General features: G+C 43.2%; 1 protein-coding gene across 2 annotated transcripts in view; it reads right to left on the reverse strand.

Moving 5' to 3' along the window:
* The window catches only part of ADAMTS3 (ADAM metallopeptidase with thrombospondin type 1 motif 3), a 267,310-nt gene that overhangs the window by 153,672 nt on the left and 88,215 nt on the right, over window positions 1-25,423 (reverse strand). For both annotated transcript variants that reach the window (XM_068233398.1, XM_068233397.1), the window contains exon 4: window positions 10,684-10,834. In XM_068233398.1, coding sequence (XP_068089499.1) covers window positions 10,684-10,834 — 151 coding nt within the window. The remainder of the gene's footprint in view (window positions 1-10,683; window positions 10,835-25,423) is intronic.

Here is a 25,423-nt window from a genome sequence, read left to right on the forward strand (position 1 = left end):
TTCAACACAGGATGCTGTGCACAAAATCGTGTACAAAAACGGGACGACAAACCCACATCATCATCACGTCGGTGGTGTCTTTGCCGCAGCAGGTCTCGTCTATCGCTGTTTAGTGCCCTGTTAAAGGCTTGTCTCAGATGTTTATCTCGATAATCACGAGCTCTAAATCTCTCGCGCAAAACCCGTGCTTCCTGTAAAAACGTTGATTCCTCGGAGCAATTACGCCTTGCTCTAAGATACTGACCCGTCGGGATACCCCATATGGTATGTGCAGGATGAAAGCTCTCTGCATGTAAGAGAGCATTGGTGGCCGTCGCTTTTCTAAATAAAGATGTGCTTAAGTGACCGTCATGTTGTATCGTAATACAAATGTCCAAAAACGGGATCGTAATAGGGTAAAACTCGAAAGTAAATTTTAAATTTCGACTGTTGTTGTTAATACACTCCACAAATTCAGTGACCTGCCGCGGCGTGCCCGTCCACAGTATCAAAATATCGTCTATGTACCTGTGCCACGCTAACACGTGACACAGGTACACCGACAGGCCGTCGTCCGAAAACACATTGCGCTCCCAGTCCCTCAGGTACAGGTTTGCGTACGACGGGCACAAGTGGTCCCCATCGCCGCACCCTGCACCTGGAGGAACCTCAGACCGTCAAATGTGAAAATGTTGTTATTTAACAAAAAATCCAACAGCCGCAACAAAAACGAGTTGTGCGCAGCATCCTGTATCCCCAACTCACAAAGACAGTTAGCCACTGCCCGGACACCGGGACCGTGGGGAATGCTAGAGTAGAGTGCCTCAACATCAAGGGAGACCAGTAAAGTCCCCGCCGGGACTTGAACGCCATCCAGCATACGTAGAAGGTGTGTAGTATCCTTAACGTATGATGGAAGACTCTGCACATGCGGCTGGAGGTGTTTGTCAACATATATACTGGCCTTTTCTGTTAAGGAACCTCTTCCCGATACTATCAGGCGTCCAGGTGGATTTTTAAGACGTTTATGCACTTTTGGCAAGGCATAAAAAGTCGGAAGCACACAGTCCTCCACCTTCAAAAATTGTGCAATATTGCCATCAATCACATTATTCTTCAGTGCAACGTCAATGATGGAAAAAAGTCTGGATTGACAAGAGTCAACCCTCGATGCCGAGACCCTCGTGTAGCACTCCCCACGGTCCAAGATGTCCAAACACATGGCCCTGTACTGTACGGTAGTCATTATGACGACATTGCCCCCCTTGTCGGAGGGTTTTATCGTCCAATCCTGTCTACTAGAAATAAGATGCAAGGCCTCACACTCGTCCCGTCCTAAATTCGACATTCCTTCGTCTCCCATCTCCAAACTGGCAATGTCTCTTTCTACAGCCCTGATAAAGCAACGTAAGCCAACATTGCCTGATATAGGTGGGAATCGTTTTGAGCGGTTATAAAATTATCTATTAATTGTGGAGAATCTAGGGCCCGGGGCAACAGAAAGTGCATCCCCCCCCCCCCCCCCCCCCCGACAAATCATCCCCAACCATCGTCCTGTCACCTTCCGCTAGCAGAAAATTAAGATCTTCCAACGCCTCACGATCTTGCCGTGTCAAGGAGGACGTTACCGTTACAGGTCTTTCTATGGTCCTCTCATGCAGAGTCGATTGAAAAAAGTTTTCTGCAAAACAAATGCAGATCAACAGTAAATTCAAAACGATCAAGTTGTTGTGGCGGGCAGAAGCCCAAACCCTGTCCTAGGAGTTTCTTAACCCCTTCGGGGATGATTTCACCCGTAAGGTTCATTACCTGTAATTCATTGCTACGACATTGGGGCTGAGCTCCCAGCGTCTCAACTCCAGCGTGGACCATATTAATCTGTTGGGGGGGGCATTACTCTAAAAAAGATGCAGCAGAGGACAATGATGGTGGGGCGGATGCACCCCCCGCTATCCCCACACCCTCTTCTATTCCCTGAGTACATTTAGGTTTGTTTTTGGCACCCTTTATATTTTTTCTAGGATTATCTCTGTCCTTATCTTGAAGGCGAGTGGGATATCTTCGTCTGGATGTGTTTGAATTATTGCTAGAGGCTGATGTGGCCGATGTACCGCTTGCCGCTGAGGAGTCAGATTCCTCCGCCGTTTCTACTGGTTGCGGTCTTTGTCTAGGTTGTGGGCCCCTGGGTCTAACTGGGTAGTTGGGATGAGAGTCCCACCGATAGGCCTGGCCTGATTTGTATGCTAGTCTATCGTTAAATAATTTCTGATCTTTTAGGACAACCAAATCCTTATTATATTTTTTAATGTGATTGTTTAAAAATTCGTTCCTTTTCTTATACAAAGGCTCCTCAGAAAATGGGTTCAACTCAGTGGTAATTTTAACAATATTCTCCTCTATTGTGGCCAACTCCGCCTCGTCCAGATCGTTCATCAGGCCGAGGCATACGTGGGCGCAGTTTTAAAAATTTGCTTCCCATTTGCGTTTAAATTCTGGACTGAGAACTCTTCTATGTGGGAATATCTGGACTCTCAACCAGAGTGGTGCAAAATGATCCCCTATGTAGACTTTGTTGTATTTTATATTCCACCACAATCTAGACTTTTTTTCATACAAACGCTCCAACTTACGGAAACCAGTATTTATTGTCTGCTCAGCGTCCCTGCTAGCCGCTGTCTGCGTACAGTCACCCTCCACCTGCGTTACAAGATCGTCCCAACGCAACATCCTCCTATCCCAACACCTGATCAATCTATTGCTGATTATGACAAATACCCAGGGCCTATATTATCCCTCTAACCATCATTAATAAGGTCTCCACTTTCACGGATAGATGTCAAAATCACTGCAATAAACAAACTGATTGTCTCAGACACAGTTGTCCACACTATATGAAGTGCAATTTTTAGATGAAAGTGATTATCAGCTGTGGAGCATACGTGTCTGTACCATTACAATTTCAAATAAGAAACCAAATACATGTAATTGAAAAATATAAAAAGTATACCAAATCTTTATTAAACTAATATTCCAAAAGGTGCTTAAAAACAACATGGGATGGCCACCCCGTCACGACCAAACACAGCCCACTCACAGACACATCCACAAGCACACAACGGCCGTATGCATGCTGTAGGGAAGCTTAGTATATAGCAAAGAAGAGGACAATGTTCCACAACATCCAGATGCAGGGGAATGCTTTGAGAGGGATAAACAAACTCCAATAGTTCCACAAACCGTAGCTCCTCGACAAAGGATTAGTCTGAGCAAGGGGTTTGATACATCACATGCAGGAAAAGCGCTTCATGCAGGGAAAGCCGCAATGGATATCAGCATGTATAAGCAGGCAGGCAGTAAGCACCGCAATCATCAATCACCAGTTCAAAGCCTCATTACGTTAATAGCATGATCTCACCACACCAGATCTTGGCTGGAAGGAGTTGCGGAGTGTCACCATGAGTATGATAAATGTCCAATGTAATCCGTGGAATGCTTAGGTGAAGTGGGATGCTGAGCAGTCGGTAGTGCGCATCAATGCCCAGTTGATTGGGCCGGGCAGTGCGTCCAGATGGAATCCGCTGCTAAAAGGTCGGGGCGGCGTGGCGTCCCATGTGTGGAGAGGGAAGCACTCCCGACAGTTTCGCCGGCTTCCTCAGGGGGCGTGGCTTCCCTCCATACATGCACACATATAAAACAGTCTCCATCACCAATCATATGCGAGTAAGGGAAGAAACACCCTGAGCGGCCAATGAGGAAACTCCAGGGCAAAACGTCACCAGTATCTAGGTAGAATAGAAAGTCAGCGCAGGGCAGACGGAACGCAAACCTATAATGGGCGATTTTATATCGCCCCACAGAGAGCATACTGCTTTTAAACAGCTCGTACTGCGACCCTGCTGCCCTGAGCGCCCCGGATACAAATTACCTCCACATGGCCAAGCCCAGGGTGAAAGTCCCAAAGACATACATTCATACACAGCAACCTCAATTGTCAAAAAACATACTGTTTAAACTGTAACATATATTGATCAAAATATCAATTATTTATTGTTGTGTGGGGCATTCAGAAAGTATTAACAGGCAAAAGGTCAATAGAATTGCCAGGAAGTGAGCATATTGCATAGTACTGAGAATAAACACACCCTCCATACTGTCTGTCTTCAGATTTTTATACAGTGATTTCCCATCATCTCTTTCGTAATAAATAAATGGGGGAAAAAACCTTGTAACTGCAAAACTCCTCTATTGAGGTTGTTTATAATACTACATTTACATTTAGGCAACACGCCTATTTTGTAAGCCAGTACAACACAGGAAAATCCAAAAAAACAACATTTTTATATCCTACGTTACAAGAAAAATAAAAGTAAAAAGAGTGGTTCCATATACGAATAAGGATGCTTCTTTTGGCCTCTGATAACAGGTATGCAAAATGTGAATAAATTATAATGCAACTTGATGGGGGGCATAGAGGAGGGTTATGTGGCAGCAAACTGTCCTCCAATCTACCAAATCTCAAATCAAAATAATGAGATGGTGTGCTGGTAGGTGGTGACTTCAACCTCATAAGATGAGGATTAGTCGGCCTGAGGTCTGTGCACTCTCCCAGTAAATTGGCTCGCAACTATCAGAAGTTATTTGAGATAGCAATACAGGTTTTGGTTTTAGAAGTAATAATAGGATGCATTTCCACAAATTGCTTCTTTAGTTCTCATTTTCACTTTTTGCCCATCCTTTCCACTGACAAACATAACATCTTGGAGTGCCACCAACCCTAGAAAGCTTATATTCTACGGTGACCCTCAAAAGTGACAGCATTGTGGTCAGCCAGGTGCTTTTAGCCAGGAAAGGGAAGAGGAGAGGAGCGCTCTCTAGTGCATTACCTTATTTAATTATGCTTCTCGCACAAAGACAAATTAAAACTTACAATGTTAAAAATGAAACTGATCTTATCACAATATAATGGATCACCGTGTCCAAGATGTAGGTTCACCAGTCTGGCCTCCTCCACACTATGGCCAGTAGATGTGGTAATCCTTAGGATCAAATGGCGGCAGCAGGATGGGGTACACGGGAGTATGTCGGCAGCTGCCCTGCGCCTAGGATGTCATGACGTGTTTCGGCGTTCCACGCCTTCGTCAGATCTGACGAAGGCGTGGAACGCCGAGACGCGTCATGACGTCCTAGGCGCAGGGCAGCTGCCGACATACTCCCGTGTACCCCATCCTGCTGGCGCCATTTGATCCTCAGGATTACCACATCTACTGGCCATAGTGTGGAGGAGGCCAGACTGGTGAACCTACATCTTGGACACGGTGATCCATTATATTGTGATAAGCTCTGTTTCATTTTTAACATTGTAAGTTTTAATTTGTCTTTGTGCGAGAAGCATAATTAAATAAGGTAATGCACTAGAGAGCGCTCCTCTCCTCTTCCTTTTCTGTTTTTACCAGCATACTTACTCTTATTCCAGAGTAAATCAGGAGCAGCACTCATTGGAGGCTAAACGACTTTTTGTGGAGACACCTACTGACTGAGCGCAGTGGAATACTTTTGAATTGCTTTTAGCCAGGAGCCTATCTTCTTTTGGAGGTGGCTGCTTAAGCAGTACAGCAGCAGCCCACACTCCTGTCCTCACTGCTGGAGTGGAATGTGGCACTCGTGTCAATTACCCACTCCCATCACTGATAATATGTTTGTTACAGCCACTAATAGCCAGAAAGCTCACGGTGGCCCAGAACCACTTGAAAGGTAAAAAGGGTTTAAAGAGACCAAAAAAGTCTATTAAAAAGCAATGCTAAATGTAATTTTGTCTTCTTAAAACAGAAGATGTTTGTGATAAGTAAGCTTTAAGTGAGCAACTGTTATTTCCCATGATGCATCACCCCTGAATATGCAAATAATCTCTTTAAGCCCTTGCAATCCATAACGTAAACTGATGAGGAGCAATAAGTCCAAAAGAGGCTGTATGTTTGTTGGATTGGTGTAGCACTATAATTGTTATTAGCTACAGGCTCACTATACACCAGCGATTCAAGATGTGTGGCCCTGCTTTGGAGACCATAAAGAGATGATTTGCATATTGAGGAGTGATGCATCATGGGAAAGCACAGTTGCTCACTTACAGCTAAATTATCGCAAATACCTTCTGTTTTAAGAAGGCGGCAAAATTACATAAAAACAATACATGTCTGAGAATGGATAAATTGAAATAGTAAAGTTCACCAACAGTTGGGTGAAATAGGTAGTACAAAGCCTAGAGACCGGTGCACAATTCCAGAAATGGTTGCCTGAAATTATTATTCTTTATAGTTTCAGGAAGTCACGCATGAGCAGTTTTTTTTTTTTTATTATTTTCTGTTTCGAATATTATGTAAGCATGCAGCCTTTATATTTATCAAGTGAAATCCAGCACAACTTCGTTAAAACATCCACTTTATTAGAACAAGATAAAAACTGCATACAGAGAGTAACAGAACATAGCTGTGGTGTGGCTATGTTCTGTTACTCTCTGAATCCAGTTTTTATCTTGTTCTAATAAAGTGGACTTTTTAACAAAGTGTTGCTGGATTTTGCTTGGTGGATGTCTAAAGGTTCTGATGGTACACAGGGTCAGTCCTTTGCACACTTCAGCCCAGCCATTTGAGTACGGCTTTCTTATACTGTGATGACGCCTTTATATTTATACATACTAAATATTTAAGCCATGATTTATTTACATTCAGTTGGTGAATGCAGACTGGTGGTGGTTCACAACTGTCTGCACATCATCCACAAATCCACATTCATATCAAAGTTTACAATCCCTTCTGAAAGACAGAATATGAAGTTACCAAACAAACATTTAAACTATGGTAAATAAGATTGTAGGCAATCAAGCGGTTTTCCTAGGGAGTAACCTAAGCTGCCATTAGTTTCAAGTCTGTATAGTTATTAAACTGTCCTGTCTAGTTTTATTCATTCATTATTTCATCATTCACCAAACCACTCCACAAATCGGAAATATATAAAGCCGTGACATTCCTGTTTAGACAACCTGGGGACTATTGCGCTGCATGATCCCAGACATAAGGGGCTCATTAGATGGTCTATTGTGTCAGGACCAGCTCTAAAGTCTGCATTCCCAAGCAACCAGGAGCAACACTGAAATCATCCTTCACTTCTGCATGTTTCCCACCTGTGACAAAGACACTGCCACCCAGTGTCATGACAACCTCGTCATATACACAAACACTCGGATTCAATGCATGTGTGCAGATAAAGACTCACTTACAAGCCTCTACACTGCTGAGAGGTAATTATTAAATGAACACTCAGACCTAAGGTATTAGTTACCAAGCATGTTTTCTCAAAAGCTTAACAAGGATGTTTTTAAAGAGGGAAAACAATACCTTTAGATTGGCCCTGATACAAAAGGTATTCTTTATGGCTGTCAGCAGTGTTATGGTTTAAATCTATCATGCTTATCTCATTAGTCAAATGTAGAAACCCACAATGATCACTTTATACATTGTCACTGCTGTTTGTGCTGCATTAATAAATATGTAAACTCTAGATAGCAGCACAAATTATCTTGCACTTTAATACTGAGATATCATTAGAATCTTATGGGTCATTGGTTAAATCACTAAAAAAATCCAATACAACCATCCAAACTTAGTAACACACAATACAATTTTTTTTTCAGTTTTCAGTTTCAGAATTACAATCAATTTTTTGATTGATTGTAACTTTTGAAAAAATTGAATTTACCACTACAGCCAATGAGAAAATATCAGAGGAAAAAAAGTAAATGTAATCACTTTTTTGTAAGCGTTCAATTTTTTTATACAACCAATAATTTTTATGGAAAAAAATGGAATCCTTGACATTTTATTGTATTGTGTGTGGCCAGCCTAAGATAGCATGCTTGAGCCAATTTCAATAATTTCTCATCATTGACAGATGCAAAAACCCTTTGGCTAACCAACCTACTAATCTCAGAGCTATCCTGCTACGGCATAGACCGTTTTTTGTTTGTTGCCCAGCTTTATCTGCTATATGCTCATTAAAACATAACTATATACATAAAAATAACTATCATGAAAAATGTTTACACTTAAGATACAGTTTTAATCATACAAACAAAATGTGTTCCAGAGTAAAATGCACTATAAATTATTTTTCCCTGTGTCACTATATTTTATAGTAGGTATTATTAATCAGATGGCTCTGACAGGTTTTGGAGTAGTACATCTCCTAATGTAAGATTCTCAAAGTTTCCTTTAAAGTGGATCCAAGATGAACTTTTACACATTGCATAATTGGGTTCCTTTCCTATTGTTTATAGGGCATTCCTCAAGCCAAATACTTTTTTGTTTTTGTTTTAATACTGTAATTCCCTATAAACTAAACAAGCCACACCCACAGGTTTTCAGAGAGCCAAGGCACTTTCAGACAGTAGCAAGGCATCATGGGAGCTTAGTCTGGGCAGGAGGAGGGGGAGGTGTTACTAGCCAGAGATTTCAGAGGCAGAGGGGAGGAAGGAGGAGGAGGGGGATCAGGTTTTTTTGCTCAAGATGCAGAAAAGCCTGCCTCTGTGTAATGTTTACAAACAACATGGCTGCCCTCATTGTATCACAGGAAGAAATAATCATATTCTATTAAAGCTGTTGGCAGCTAGATTTGCTGTGTAAACTATCTAAACTTTAGATAAGATATATAGACAAGTTACTTGTTATAGTTAGTTTTTCATCTCGGATCCGCTTTAATCTTTTCAAAAGCACTCCCTGGAAAGGACCTGTACAGAGATGCTGGCCAGTATGCTTGTGTGCAAACTATTCTGATTATTGGACTGTGCCACTGCTATCCAGAGAGTGCTTTTAATTTTCTTTTTTTTTTTTGTGATAGCAGATACTAGATACAAATAGAGGCAAGTATTTTCATGACAACAAAACATCTCTTAGCTGTGCCTAATACAGAAAGTGCCAACTCATGTAAAACATTCTGGCCGATATGCAATTACTTTTTTCCCCTGAGTTATCTCCTAGGAGATAATTTTCATCTTCTCTCTAAATGAACTTTTTAGTATTTTACAATTGGAAAGTTCCCAAAAGTTGGTGAAAAGCAACTATCAAAATTATTTTGAGTATTTTCTTGCTTGTTGGTGGCTTAGAAGGCATTTTATGGCAATATGCAATTCACTTTTTCACCTGAGTTTTCTCCTAGGTGATATTTTCGAACTTGTCAATAAAATACCTTTTAAACCACCAGCAAGCAAACAAATACTCAAAATAGTTTTGATAGTACTTTTTCAAATACTTTTTGGTACTTTTTCCATTACAAAGTGCTAAAAATGATTATAAATCAAAGATGAAAAAATGATCTCTTAGGAGAAAACACAGGTGAAAAAGTGAATTGCATATGGGCCAAGGTGTGACAATATTACCTAGGAGAAAACTCTGGAGAAAAAGTGATTTGCATATGGGCCTCTGTGTATGAAGTTTACTTTGATTCTGTATCTAATCAAGGCAACTGCAGATAAATCAACAACAAGCTTTAACCACATGTACAAGAGTGAGTATAATCACCCACACTTGTTATTTCTTCTGCCTTCTTAATCTCCTTCTGTACCTGACCAAGCTCGTTCTCATCCTCTTCAACTATTAGCAAGGTATCACTGACAGCAGAGCAAACCAACTCTATTCACCTTCTTTTTCAACTAGAGCAGAGTCCCAGTTATCCAGAACTCAACTAACCAGAAGTCGCAATCAACCAGAACAAATTGTCGGCAGTACTCACAGTGGTTAAGGCCAACTTTTCAGAATTTTTTGTAGGCTCTTCTGTACTTAAAGACTGGGTTTCATGGCCCTCCCAAGAGTAATATACTTTCAATTACTGTATTTTAACATTTAATACAGCGTTCATGGTACAGTATACAGAGTCTGGGATTGTACTGTATTAACTAGGCCTATTTTTAACATTCAGTCTTAGGAAACCAGAAAGCACACTTATCCGGCATCAGCTAATCCCCGTGGGGATTATGGAGACTTTGCTGTATTTATGAGTTATACTGTAAGCACACTTGGATATGAATCTCCCTCTTCTTGTAACTCATTGTTGTATATTGTCTGGTTATTTCCAACACTTGCGGTACTTTGCATTTGGTATCCTTTATAATTAGTGTTGTATTATCTGTACAACTCCAGTTTTCAAAACATATATATCCTGAAACAGAGCAAAAACTGATGTCCATAATCCTTTAACGCCTTTGCTTTTTTCTTTTACTTGTGTCCTGCTCCTGTATTATTCTAGTTGTTTTTTCAACTATTTACCCTTAAAAAAAGTATGTTTAAAAATCAATGTAACTGGCTATTTGCTTGTGATCACTACAGCCTTCACCTGGATCACAAAGTGCTGCAACAATGGAATCACATACTGAATTTTCAAAGTGCCATCACGTGTGCCATGTGTTTATATGTTTTAGTGCCACAAGTGTCTACAAACCATTTGCTTCCAATGTGTTGGCCTCAATCTCCACAAGTGAATTCGGTACTAGCTTGTTCAATTTTAAAGTCTTGAAAAAGAAGCCAGAAGTGATAGCCAGTATTCCCAGAGACATAGCTGATGATAATAAATTATCATTCAATAATTCCAGATCTCCAAATAAAAGTAAGCAGATTTGTAAATCACTGGTATAGATTCTAAGCAAAATTGGTAACTGACCTGATCTGTTGGGAATATCTTTGGGTGAAACCTTTTTGGCAGTCGATCTTTTGTAAATTACATGTGTTCTGCCATCTTCCTCATCCTTTTGTTTTCCCTTTTCTAAAGGTTCAATAAAAAACTCATCTTCAGTTGTGCGGATCATTCCAGCCTGAAAGTAAAAACAAATCAAATAAAATGCCCAGTTTTTCATATATACGGTACCTCTATATAAATATGTGTTGGCCAGTTAAAACCTGAAGTATAGAGAAAATACACAAGAAAAAAATGTGAATGATTCTACAAGTAAAGACTGGCAATTTCATCACAATTGCCATTTTGACTAACTTTGCTATAACTGCTCAAAATAAATGCTTACTGAAATGCCCAATACCCTCTCAATGACATGATTAAAAAAATAAGAGCTAAAGTTTAGTGCCAGCTATCAGGTTATTCATCTGGAAAAACAGATTACCTTTGGTCATGTGACTAGTTCCGTTAACACAAAAAAGGTATTCAGAAGCATATTTTACATAAGATATTTTGGGCAATGATGGTCCTAAAACTTCTCGTAGAAGAATAGATGTAGAGTTTAGTTGTTATACAAGTTATAAATTTCCCAATCCCTGAAGATAGAAAGAAAGATAGCCTTTCTTATCTCTGGCAGCTGGAAGCTGTTATCGCATAATTCAGTTGGTACCATTTGATTCATTTGATTGGACGTGCAAACCAATCATGCAAAATTATACTGATGAGCAAAACAATAACTGAATAATTCTGATTATGGTTTTTATCTAAAGTAGTAAGTAAGTAAGAAACAAACATGGGGTATATAATACAGACAATGGTGTACACAATATACAAGATACATAATTAGTGACAAAATACAAAGAATGATACAAAATACAAAATACAGAATTGGTAATGACAGTGATAAAAGTAACATGATACATAAAATGTATAATGATTTCCAAGACACAAAAGGGGGAGAGAGCCCTGCCCTTGCGAGCTTACAATCTAAAGGGAATGGGGGGGACAAGAGGAGGGGTAGTATACAAAAAATTTATGGAGGCAGTGGGTTTTAGGATACCTAGAAGGAGTGCAATTTGGTCTCAGGACAAAGGGAAGTGGCCTAAGGTAGCGCATATGCTTGTCGGAATAAATTAGTTTCTAGAGAGTGTTTAAAGGTAACAAAGGTTGGCGAGTGACGGATGTGTTGTGGGAGGGCATTCCACAGTACACTGGCTATATGGGTAACTGTGAAAACCCTGACCAAAAAATCAAGGTTATTTTGGACAGTATCTCACTACCGAATGTGGTTTGTGCAGGTAATTGGAATTAATCACACTTTGCCAGTACAGGCTTGACCCTCTAGCACTAGATGGTTATTTAAAACCAATTCCCCACAGAGCAATCCTGTTTTTTGGACCGCTGTGGGGATTTGCTATACAGTTGATTTAAGACAGTTTTATCACAACAATATTTTTGCATATAAATTGGGCTGCAACTTTGCGTTTTATAAGGTCAGAAGCAGAGATTTACTGTAGGGGTCTTTGCTGATCCCCCCCACAGTCACACATTTGTGCTATTGACCTGGGGTGTAGCTATCCCACAGTGCTACTGCTTATTTTGATACTGAACCAAATAAATGCATGGCTTTGCAGCAATCAGTGCTGTCTATATAACACTAGATTGGCCTGCTCAATGTTGTACATGCAGGTCAAAAACCGTGTTAGATTGGAGTCCCCATAGGGGACATAAACGCCTTCATAGAAGGTAGCTGGGTGGATTCGTATTCACCACAGGGTGTATGAGCGGTGCAATATAGATGTCAGATTAGTGTCACTCAACAATTGTTTCACCTCGTAGAGCGAGGCGTCGTCAGGAGTTTGTGATAACACAACATTCATATATACAATATAATACAATATATACAGCCCTCCACCCCATCAACAAAGGTTCCCCCAGCACCACGCTCAAGTCAGAGCTGAATGTGAATGAAGGCGGGGCACTTAAATAGTAATGCATCCCACACACCCATTTGAATGGGCTCCTCCCCCCTGTGTATATACCCATCCTCACCCTCATACTCCATCACAGGGCGTATGTGTCGGCGCCCTGTATGTCTCATAATGTGCCTCTGCATCCTCCATGGCCATCGCATCTCGGTCTGGCGTGTGACGCCATTTCCTATGACGTCACATCCGGCCGCTGCGTGGTGCACTCTAATTGGCCGGGCCGCCGCACTACTGCTTGGGTGTCGTCATGGCAACCCGCCGCCGTATACAGTGCTTCGTATCGCACGCTGATTGGCCAGGCCCCGATCAACTGTTTGTGTGTTGTTATGATAACCACACGCCGTGCGCGATCTGCGGATGCATCCTACTGCAGCCGCATACACAAGCGCTGGTCTGCCATCCTGGCTCTTACCATGGTTACTATCTAACACAATGTCAATGCGTGCTGTATTGTGCCGCTCGCAGGGGCTGCCTCCATACACTCCCCTGTCCCTCAGATTCTTGTTATATGACTATACCCCACCCTATGCATAGATGCTGTAGAAGTCCACCATCTTAATGGTCACAATCTCCAAACATATGCATCCCGTGGAGATGTCACCCCTTGAGGGATGCAATGCGAGAGGAGGTAAGTAGGTGAACTAACGTACATAGGTGGGGGGACCAAAGGGGGGGGGCCCACTCTGGGGGCGGTAAGACAAAAAAAGGGGGAGGGGGGGGGATTAGGGGTTATGAGGGGGGGGGGGGGGGATGGGAGCGAGGGATGTACTGGGGATACCTGCCACATCTGGGGCACCCCAATTTGCTGGCCAGGAAAGGGAGACACCCACAAAAGACTCAAAAGACATTGTTAAACATATAGTCTCATAAACTGGTCATCATGTCCAATCGTCAAACCTCAGTTTGACCCGATGGACCCGCTTATTCATCATAAAAACCCTTTCACTGAGAACTCCTCATTTAAGCCCTTCGGGGCTACGGAGTCCAACCGGAAAATCCATGCCAGTTCTAACTGCAACAGTTTTTTGTCAAGATCTCCACCCCTCTTACTCTGTTTCCACTGTTGGACCCCCCAAAAAGAAATCTTAAGGGGTTCAGTTGGATGGCAGCTATTCATGTGCCTCGCAACTGGGGTGTCGCGTTTGTGTTTTATGTCACCCACATGTTCGAGGACTCTGTCCTTCAGGGCTCTTGTCGTTTTCCCCACATAGATCAAGTTGCATTCACACGAGGCTGCATACACCAGTCCGCGCGTGTTACAATTGACAAAGCACCTGATTGTAAACGTTCTATTTGTCCCTTGTGCCCAGAAATCCTTCTTTTTGGCTATATATGGGCAGGCCTTACAGTGGCCACATCTGAAACAACCATTTGGTTTGGGTGGTAACCAGTTCAAATGTGTTCTAACCTCTTTGTTGCTAGAAAACGCACTGTGAACCAGCATGTCCTTCAAATTCTCAGTCCGTCTATATGTGATAGACGGTTTGGGTGTGAGATGTTTTGTTAAATCCTTATCTTGATGCAAAACAGGCCAATACTTCTCCATTATCTCAAAGATTTGATGCGATTGTCTAGAATACGACCCTATCAGTCTAACTGTTGATGGTTCTTTCTGTGTTAGGGACGGTGTTTTGTCTCTTAGGGTGTCTTCTCTCTTGCTTCCCTTTGCCCTTGTGTATGCTCTCCTAATGACTCTCTCTGGGAAGCCTCTCTGCTCAAATCTATCTCTCAAGAGGGCACTCTCCTCCTCAAACCTGTCCTCAGTTGAACAATTTCTACGAGCCCTAAGGAACTGTCCCACTGGAATGCCTGCTTTTAGGGACCTCGGATGAGCACTATCCCAGTGAAGTAAAGCATTGGTAGCTGTCTCCTTCCTGAATATACTGGTGTTTAGGGAGCCCTCCGCATCCTTTGTAATTTCTAGGTCCAAGAACGTGATCTTAGTCGGATTGATCTCGAACGTAAAGTGCATTCCTATTTTGTTGGAGTTCAATAATGCTACAAAACTGACAAACAATTCCTCAGGCCCATCCCACAACAAAAGCACGTCATCAATAAATCTTCCCCAAAAGGAAATATGTGATGTAAAAAACAGGAGATCCTCATTGAAGACGCATGTGTCTTCCCACCAGCCCAGGAACAGATTTGCATATGAGGGGGCACAGGCCGTCCCCATAGCACTGCCCCTGAGCTGGTGGTACCACCTGTCATCGAACATGAACGTGTTATGAGTCAGTATAAAAGTCAGGGCTTTCAAAAGGAAGTCAGAGTGGGTATTCAGGTGTACACCTCTAGACCTAAGGAAGTATTGCACTGCCTGGATGCCGAGATCATGTCTGATATTACTGTATAAGGCCTCGACATCCAGGCTAGCCAGTAGTGTGGTTTGGGATACCTGAAGGCCCTGTAGTCTCACCAAGACGTCTTTTGTATCTCGAAGATATGACGGTAAGGATTCTACAAATGGTCTGAGAAACGTGTCCACATATTGGCTGAGAGCATCGGTGAGATTACCCCTGCCAGATACAATAGGTCTACCTGGCGGGTCAGACCTCTGTTTGTGAATCTTAGGCAGGGCATAAAACACCGATGCTATGGGATGTTTAATAGACAATTTCAAATGTTCGTAGTCACTCTTATCAAGCGCACCAGAGTTAAGACCTTCTACTAGAAGATCTTTAAGGGCCTTTTTATGTTCACTCAGGGGGTTTCTCCCCAAGAGACCATACTGGTCCCTTTGGTTCAAAATTTTTTCACACATCAATTTGTACTTTTGTTCATCCATAATCACTACATTGCCCCCCTTATCTGCTGCCTTAATTACAATCTCTTTGTTCCCTGTGAGGTTTCTCAGTGCTTTAGTCTCACTATCTGTTAGGTTCGTCTGTCCCTTTCCTCTTTGTAGGGTCTGTTTTTCTAACTTACGCAGATCTCTTACAACCATGTTAACGAAAGTTTGGACATGGGTGTATTGGGAAAACGGGGGGCAATATGTGCTCTTGTGGTACTGACTACTTGATGGTGTCATTTCCTTAGTTCCCTCATTTTCAGCTTGCAGTTCATTTAAGGCTTCCATCGCCAGGTTTTCTAGTCTCGCTGAATCTTTTTCTTTACCCTTTTTAGACTCATGTAACTTAATGAGGGCTAACTTTCTTGCAAACAAATGAATGTCTTTCGTCCATTCGAAGGCCGAGAAGTCACTAGAAGGGACAAAAGTGAGACCTTTTTGTAATAGAGATACTTCATCATCGGATAGTGTTGTATTTGACAGATTCACTACCTGTAATGGCATAAGTGTTGTATTCTTAGTTACCATTGATGTGCAATTCTGCCCTTGCGATGTCCCGTGTACCCCCATTTTTCCCGATTCCTGAGAGTCGGTGTATTCTTGGGTGAAGGTCTGGGGGTGACCCCTTGTGGGGTCTCTATGGTTTGACCTAAAAAACCGCCTGCCCCCCCCTTTTGCCCTCTGTTATCCTGGGGGTTCTGTTTGGGTTTCCTCCCCTTATAAGTAGGTACAGGTTTTCTTTTGGGGCTCCTAGGTCTCCTGTCACGTGGTCTATCTCTGTCTACCGATGAATCGGATTCAAGTTCCGATTGGGTCTCACTTTCTCCCTGCGCTTCTTCTTTCTTAGGTGTAGGTTCTTTTCTCTCTACCCAGGAGTACACTTTGTTATTTTTAAAATCGTCACTATCCCTTGTGAATTTACGTTGTTTACGTCTTTTGATATCTTCTTTATAGAGATTGATGCGGGATTCTAACTTAGCTTCAAACCTATCAAAGTCTGGGTGTCCAGAAGCCTCTAGAATGAGTTTTTGTTGTTGTTGTAACTTAGTTCTCGTTTTAGCAAGGTATGTACTCTCATAATCTCTCAGGAACCTCATCTGTTCAAGGGTCTGCCTGGTTTTCAGCTCCTCCCACCCCTTCATAAACTCAGTGTCTTCAGTATGTGAGTGGGGCTTAGTCAGATTCCTTAGACCTCTAACGGTGATTCTCTCTTTCAAATATACATCAAAGCTTGCTACTTCCCATACCGATCTCGTATATTCTTTATAGGTTTTAAATATTTCCCGAAAGCCCGGTTCTATATCTACTCTTTTAGTGATGGTATCATCCTCTATTCCTGTCTCAGATAAACATAAAGTATCTCTCACTTCCTTAGTGAGAGCATCAACGGTTGGGAGGTCGGCCGATAGATATGCCATTCCCTGAACCCGTATGAACGACAATAAATGGTGTTCGGCACACCAAACTGGAATAAATATAATATCTCACTACCGAATGTGGTTTGTGCAGGTAATTGGAATTAATCACACTTTGCCAGTACAGGCTTGACCCTCTAGCACTAGATGGTTATTTAAAACCAATTCCCCACAGAGCAATCCTGTTTTTTGGACCGCTGTGGGGATTTGCTATACAGTTGATTTAAGACAGTTTTATCACAACAATATTTTTGCATATAAATTGGGCTGCAACTTTGCGTTTTATAAGGTCAGAAGCAGAGATTTACTGTAGGGGTCTTTGCTGATCCCCCCCACAGTCACACATTTGTGCTATTGACCTGGGGTGTAGCTATCCCACAGTGCTACTGCTTATTTTGATACTGAACCAAATAAATGCATGGCTTTGCAGCAATCAGTGCTGTCTATATAACACTAGATTGGCCTGCTCAATGTTGTACATGCAGGTCAAAAACCGTGTTAGATTGGAGTCCCCATAGGGGACATAAACGCCTTCATAGAAGGTAGCTGGGTGGATTCGTATTCACCACAGGGTGTATGAGCAGTGCAATATAGATGTCAGATTAGTGTCACTCAACAATTGTTTCACCTCGTAGAGCGAGGCGTCGTCAGGAGTTTGTGATAACACAACATTCATATATACAATATAATACAATATATACAGCCCTCCACCCCATCAACAAAGGTTCCCCCAGCACCACGCTCAAGTCAGAGCTGAATGTGAATGAAGGCGGGGCACTTAAATAGTAATGCATCCCACACACCCATTTGAATGGGCTCCTCCCCCCTGTGTATATACCCATCCTCACCCTCATACTCCATCACAGGGCGTATGTGTCGGCGCCCTGTATGTCTCATAATGTGCCTCTGCATCCTCCATGGCCATCGCATCTCGGTCTGGCGTGTGACGCCATTTCCTATGACGTCACATCCGGCCGCTGCGTGGTGCACTCTAATTGGCCGGGCCGCCGCACTACTGCTTGGGTGTCGTCATGGCAACCCGCCGCCGTATACAGTGCTTCGTATCGCACGCTGATTGGCCAGGCCCCGATTAACTGTTTGTGTGTTGTTATGGTAACCACACGCCGTGCGCGATCTGCGGATGCATCCTACTGCAGCCGCATACACAAGCGCTGGTCTGCCATCCTGGCTCTTACCATGGTTACTATCTAACACAATGTCAATGCGTGCTGTATTGTGCCGCTCGCAGGGGCTGCCTCCATACACTCCCCTGTCCCTCAGATTCTTGTTATATGACTATACCCCACCCTATGCATAGATGCTGTAGAAGTCCACCATCTTAATGGTCACAATCTCCAAACATATGCATCCCGTGGAGATGTCACCCCTTGAGGGATGCAATGCGAGAGGAGGTAAGTAGGTGAACTAACGTACATAGGTGGGGGGACCAAAGGGGGGGGGCCCACTCTGGGGGCGGTAAGACAAAAAAAGGGGGAGGGGGGGGGGATTAGGGGTTATGAGGGAGGGGGGGGGGGATGGGAGCGAGGGATGTACTGGGGATACCTGCCACATCTGGGGCACCCCAATTTGCTGGCCAGGAAAGGGAGACACCCACAAAAGACTCAAAAGACATTGTTAAACATATAGTCTCATAAACTGGTCATCATGTCCAATCGTCAAACCTCAGTTTGACCCGATGGACCCGCTTATTCATCATAAAAACCCTTTCACTGAGAACTCCTCATTTAAGCCCTTCGGGGCTACGGAGTCCAACCGGAAAATCCATGCCAGTTCTAACTGCAACAGTTTTTTGTCAAGATCTCCACCCCTCTTACCCTGTTTCCACTGTTGGACCCCCCAAAAAGAAATCTTAAGGGGTTCAGTTGGATGGCAGCTATTCATGTGCCTCGCAACTGGGGTGTCGCGTTTGTGTTTTATGTCACCCACATGTTCGAGGACTCTGTCCTTCAGGGCTCTTGTCGTTTTCCCCACATAGATCAAGTTGCATTCACACGAGGCTGCATACACCAGTCCGCGCGTGTTACAATTGACAAAGCACCTGATTGTAAACGTTCTATTTGTCCCTTGTGCCCAGAAATCCTTCTTTTTGGCTATATATGGGCAGGCCTTACAGTGGCCACATCTGAAACAACCATTTGGTTTGGGTGGTAACCAGTTCAAATGTGTTCTAACCTCTTTGTTGCTAGAAAACGCACTGTGAACCAGCATGTCCTTCAAATTCTCAGTCCGTCTATATGTGATAGACGGTTTGGGTGTGAGATGTTTTGTTAAATCCTTATCTTGATGCAAAACAGGCCAATACTTCTCCATTATCTCAAAGATTTGATGCGATTGTCTAGAATACGACCCTATCAGTCTAACTGTTGATGGTTCTTTCTGTGTTAGGGACGGTGTTTTGTCTCTTAGGGTGTCTTCTCTCTTGCTTCCCTTTGCCCTTGTGTATGCTCTCCTAATGACTCTCTCAGGGAAGCCTCTCTGCTCAAATCTATCTCTCAAGAGGGCACTCTCCTCCTCAAACCTGTCCTCAGTTGAACAATTTCTACGAGCCCTAAGGAACTGTCCCACTGGAATGCCTGCTTTTAGGGACCTCGGATGAGCACTATCCCAGTGAAGTAAAGCATTGGTAGCTGTCTCCTTCCTGAATATACTGGTGTTTAGGGAGCCCTCCGCATCCTTTGTAATTTCTAGGTCCAAGAACGTGATCTTAGTCGGATTGATCTCGAACGTAAAGTGCATTCCTATTTTGTTGGAGTTCAATAATGCTACAAAACTGACAAACAATTCCTCAGGCCCATCCCACAACAAAAGCACGTCATCAATAAATCTTCCCCAAAAGGAAATATGTGATGTAAAAAACAGGAGATCCTCATTGAAGACGCATGTGTCTTCCCACCAGCCCAGGAACAGATTTGCATATGAGGGGGCACAGGCCGTCCCCATAGCACTGCCCCTGAGCTGGTGGTACCACCTGTCATCGAACATGAACGTGTTATGAGTCAGTATAAAAGTCAGGGCTTTCAAAAGGAAGTCAGAGTGGGTATTCAGGTGTACACCTCTAGACCTAAGGAAGTATTGCACTGCCTGGATGCCGAGATCATGTCTGATATTACTGTATAAGGCCTCGACATCCAGGCTAGCCAGTAGTGTGGTTTGGGATACCTGAAGGCCCTGTAGTCTCACCAAGACGTCTTTTGTATCTCGAAGATATGACGGTAAGGATTCTACAAATGGTCTGAGAAACGTGTCCACATATTGGCTGAGAGCATCGGTGAGATTACCCCTGCCAGATACAATAGGTCTACCTGGCGGGTCAGACCTCTGTTTGTGAATCTTAGGCAGGGCATAAAACACCGATGCTATGGGATGTTTAATAGACAATTTCAAATGTTCGTAGTCACTCTTATCAAGCGCACCAGAGTTAAGACCTTCTACTAGAAGATCTTTAAGGGCCTTTTTATGTTCACTCAGGGGGTTTCTCCCCAAGAGACCATACTGGTCCCTTTGGTTCAAAATTTTTTCACACATCAATTTGTACTTTTGTTCATCCATAATCACTACATTGCCCCCCTTATCTGCTGCCTTAATTACAATCTCTTTGTTCCCTGTGAGGTTTCTCAGTGCTTTAGTCTCACTATCTGTTAGGTTCGTCTGTCCCTTTCCTCTTTGTAGGGTCTGTTTTTCTAACTTACGCAGATCTCTTACAACCATGTTAACGAAAGTTTGGACATGGGTGTATTGGGAAAACGGGGGGCAATATGTGCTCTTGTGGTACTGACTACTTGATGGTGTCATTTCCTTAGTTCCCTCATTTTCAGCTTGCAGTTCATTTAAGGCTTCCATCGCCAGGTTTTCTAGTCTCGCTGAATCTTTTTCTTTACCCTTTTTAGACTCATGTAACTTAATGAGGGCTAACTTTCTTGCAAACAAATGAATGTCTTTCGTCCATTCGAAGGCCGAGAAGTCACTAGAAGGGACAAAAGTGAGACCTTTTTGTAATAGAGATACTTCATCATCGGATAGTGTTGTATTTGACAGATTCACTACCTGTAATGGCATAAGTGTTGTATTCTTAGTTACCATTGATGTGCAATTCTGCCCTTGCGATGTCCTGTGTACCCCCATTTTTCCCGATTCCTGAGAGTCGGTGTATTCTTGGGTGAAGGTCTGGGGGTGACCCCTTGTGGGGTCTCTATGGTTTGACCTAAAAAACCGCCTGCCCCCCCCTTTTGCCCTCTGTTATCCTGGGGGTTCTGTTTGGGTTTCCTCCCCTTATAAGTAGGTACAGGTTTTCTTTTGGGGCTCCTAGGTCTCCTGTCACGTGGTCTATCTCTGTCTACCGATGAATCGGATTCAAGTTCCGATTGGGTCTCACTTTCTCCCTGCGCTTCTTCTTTCTTAGGTGTAGGTTCTTTTCTCTCTACCCAGGAGTACACTTTGTTATTTTTAAAATCGTCACTATCCCTTGTGAATTTACGTTGTTTACGTCTTTTGATATCTTCTTTATAGAGATTGATGCGGGATTCTAACTTAGCTTCAAACCTATCAAAGTCTGGGTGTCCAGAAGCCTCTAGAATGAGTTTTTGTTGTTGTTGTAACTTAGTTCTCGTTTTAGCAAGGTATGTACTCTCATAATCTCTCAGGAACCTCATCTGTTCAAGGGTCTGCCTGGTTTTCAGCTCCTCCCACCCCTTCATAAACTCAGTGTCTTCAGTATGTGAGTGGGGCTTAGTCAGATTCCTTAGACCTCTAACGGTGATTCTCTCTTTCAAATATACATCAAAGCTTGCTACTTCCCATACCGATCTCGTATATTCTTTATAGGTTTTAAATATTTCCCGAAAGCCCGGTTCTATATCTACTCTTTTAGTGATGGTATCATCCTCTATTCCTGTCTCAGATAAACATAAAGTATCTCTCACTTCCTTAGTGAGAGCATCAACGGTTGGGAGGTGGGCCGATAGATATGCCATTCCCTGAACCCGTATGAACGACAATAAATGGTGTTCGGCACACCAAACTGGAATAAATATAATATCTCACTACCGAATGTGGTTTGTGCAGGTAATTGGAATTAATCACACTTTGCCAGTACAGGCTTGACCCTCTAGCACTAGATGGTTATTTAAAACCAATTCCCCACAGAGCAATCCTGTTTTTTGGACCGCTGTGGGGATTTGCTATACAGTTGATTTAAGACAGTTTTATCACAACAATATTTTTGCATATAAATTGGGCTGCAACTTTGCGTTTTATAAGGTCAGAAGCAGAGATTTACTGTAGGGGTCTTTGCTGATCCCCCCCACAGTCACACATTTGTGCTATTGACCTGGGGTGTAGCTATCCCACAGTGCTACTGCTTATTTTGATACTGAACCAAATAAATGCATGGCTTTGCAGCAATCAGTGCTGTCTATATAACACTAGATTGGCCTGCTCAATGTTGTACATGCAGGTCAAAAACCGTGTTAGATTGGAGTCCCCATAGGGGACATAAACGCCTTCATAGAAGGTAGCTGGGTGGATTCGTATTCACCACAGGGTGTATGAGCGGTGCAATATAGATGTCAGATTAGTGTCACTCAACAATTGTTTCACCTCGTAGAGTGAGGCGTCGTCAGGAGTTTGTGATAACACAACATTCATATATACAATATAATACAATATATACAGCCCTCCACCCCCATCAACAAAGGTTCCCCCAGCACCACGCTCAAGTCAGAGCTGAATGTGTCCATCACAGGGCGTATGTGTCACTTTTGTCCCTTCTAGTGACTTCTCGGCCTTCGAATGGACGAAAGACATTCATTTGTTTGCAAGAAAGTTAGCCCTCATTAAGTTACATGAGTCTAAAAAGGGTAAAGAAAAAGATTCAGCGAGACTAGAAAACCTGGCGATGGAAGCCTTAAATGAACTGCAAGCTGAAAATGAGGGAACTAAGGAAATGACACCATCAAGTAGTCAGTACCACAAGAGCACATATTGCCCCCCGTTTTCCCAATACACCCATGTCCAAACTTTCGTTAACATGGTTGTAAGAGATCTGCGTAAGTTAGAAAAACAGACCCTACAAAGAGGAAAGGGACAGACGAACCTAACAGATAGTGAGACTAAAGCACTGAGAAACCTCACAGGGAACAAAGAGATTGTAATTAAGGCAGCAGATAAGGGGGGCAATGTAGTGATTATGGATGAACAAAAGTACAAATTGATGTGTGAAAAAATTTTGAACCAAAGGGACCAGTATGGTCTCTTGGGGAGAAACCCCCTGAGTGAACATAAAAAGGCCCTTAAAGATCTTCTAGTAGAAGGTCTTAACTCTGGTGCGCTTGATAAGAGTGACTACGAACATTTGAAATTGTCTATTAAACATCCCATAGCATCGGTGTTTTATGCCCTGCCTAAGATTCACAAACAGAGGTCTGACCCGCCAGGTAGACCTATTGTATCTGGCAGGGGTAATCTCACCGATGCTCTCAGCCAATATGTGGACACGTTTCTCAGACCATTTGTAGAATCCTTACCGTCATATCTTCGAGATACAAAAGACGTCTTGGTGAGACTACAGGGCCTTCAGGTATCCCAAACCACACTACTGGCTAGCCTGGATGTCGAGGCCTTATACAGTAATATCAGACATGATCTCGGCATCCAGGCAGTGCAATACTTCCTTAGGTCTAGAGGTGTACACCTGAATACCCACTCTGACTTCCTTTTGAAAGCCCTGACTTTTATACTGACTCATAACACGTTCATGTTCGATGACAGGTGGTACCACCAGCTCAGGGGCAGTGCTATGGGGACGGCCTGTGCCCCCTCATATGCAAATCTGTTCCTGGGCTGGTGGGAAGACACATGCGTCTTCAATGAGGATCTCCTGTTTTTTACATCACATATTTCCTTTTGGGGAAGATTTATTGATGACGTGCTTTTGTTGTGGGATGGGCCTGAGAAATTGTTTGTCAGTTTTGTAGCATTATTGAACTCCAACAAAATAGGAATGCACTTTACGTTCGAGATCAATCCGACTAAGATCACGTTCTTGGACCTAGAAATTACAAAGGATGCGGAGGGCTCCCTAAACACCAGTATATTCAGGAAGGAGACAGCTACCAATGCTTTACTTCACTGGGATAGTGCTCATCCGAGGTCCCTAAAAGCAGGCATTCCAGTGGGACAGTTCCTTAGGGCTCGTAGAAATTGTTCAACTGAGGACAGGTTTGAGGAGGAGAGTGCCCTCTTGAGAGATAGATTTGAGCAGAGAGGCTTCCCTGAGAGAGTCATTAGGAGAGCATACACAAGGGCAAAGGGAAGCAAGAGAGAAGACACCCTAAGAGACAAAACACCGTCCCTAACACAGAAAGAACCATCAACAGTTAGACTGATAGGGTCGTATTCTAGACAATCGCATCAAATCTTTGAGATAATGGAGAAGTATTGGCCTGTTTTGCATCAAGATAAGGATTTAACAAAACATCTCACACCCAAACCGTCTATCACATATAGACGGACTGAGAATTTGAAGGACATGCTGGTTCACAGTGCGTTTTCTAGCAACAAAGAGGTTAGAACACATTTGAACTGGTTACCACCCAAACCAAATGGTTGTTTCAGATGTGGCCACTGTAAGGCCTGCCCATATATAGCCAAAAAGAAGGATTTCTGGGCACAAGGGACAAATAGAACGTTTACAATCAGGTGCTTTGTCAATTGTAACACGCGCGGACTGGTGTATGCAGCCTCGTGTGAATGCAACTTGATCTATGTGGGGAAAACGACAAGAGCCCTGAAGGACAGAGTCCTCGAACATGTGGGTGACATAAAACACAAACGCGACACCCCAGTTGCGAGGCACATGAATAGCTGCCATCCAACTGAACCCCTTAAGATTTCTTTTTGGGGGGTCCAACAGTGGAAACAGGGTAAGAGGGGTGGAGATCTTGACAAAAAACTGTTGCAGTTAGAACTGGCATGGATTTTCCGGTTGGACTCCGTAGCCCCGAAGGGCTTAAATGAGGAGTTCTCAGTGAAAGGGTTTTTATGATGAATAAGCGGGTCCATCGGGTCAAACTGAGGTTTGACGATTGGACATGATGACCAGTTTATGAGACTATATGTTTAACAATGTCTTTTGAGTCTTTTGTGGGTGTCTCCCTTTCCTGGCCAGCAAATTGGGGTGCCCCAGATGTGGCAGGTATCCCCAGTACATCCCTCGCTCCCATCCCCCCCCCCTCCCTCATAACCCCTAATCCCCCCCCTCCCCCTTTTTTTGTCTTACCGCCCCCAGAGTGGCCCCCCCCCCTTTGGTCCCCCCACCTATGTACGTTAGTTCACCTACTTACCTCCTCTCGCATTGCATCCCTCAAGGGGTGACATCTCCACGGGATGCATATGTTTGGAGATTGTGACCATTAAGATGGTGGACTTCTACAGCATCTATGCATAGGGTGGGGTATAGTCATATAACAAGAATCTGAGGGACAGGGGAGTGTATGGAGGCAGCCCCTGCGAGCGGCACAATA

Source organism: Hyperolius riggenbachi, chromosome 1 (assembly GCF_040937935.1).
Source record: "Hyperolius riggenbachi isolate aHypRig1 chromosome 1, aHypRig1.pri, whole genome shotgun sequence".
Taxonomy (NCBI): Eukaryota; Metazoa; Chordata; class Amphibia; order Anura; family Hyperoliidae; genus Hyperolius; species Hyperolius riggenbachi.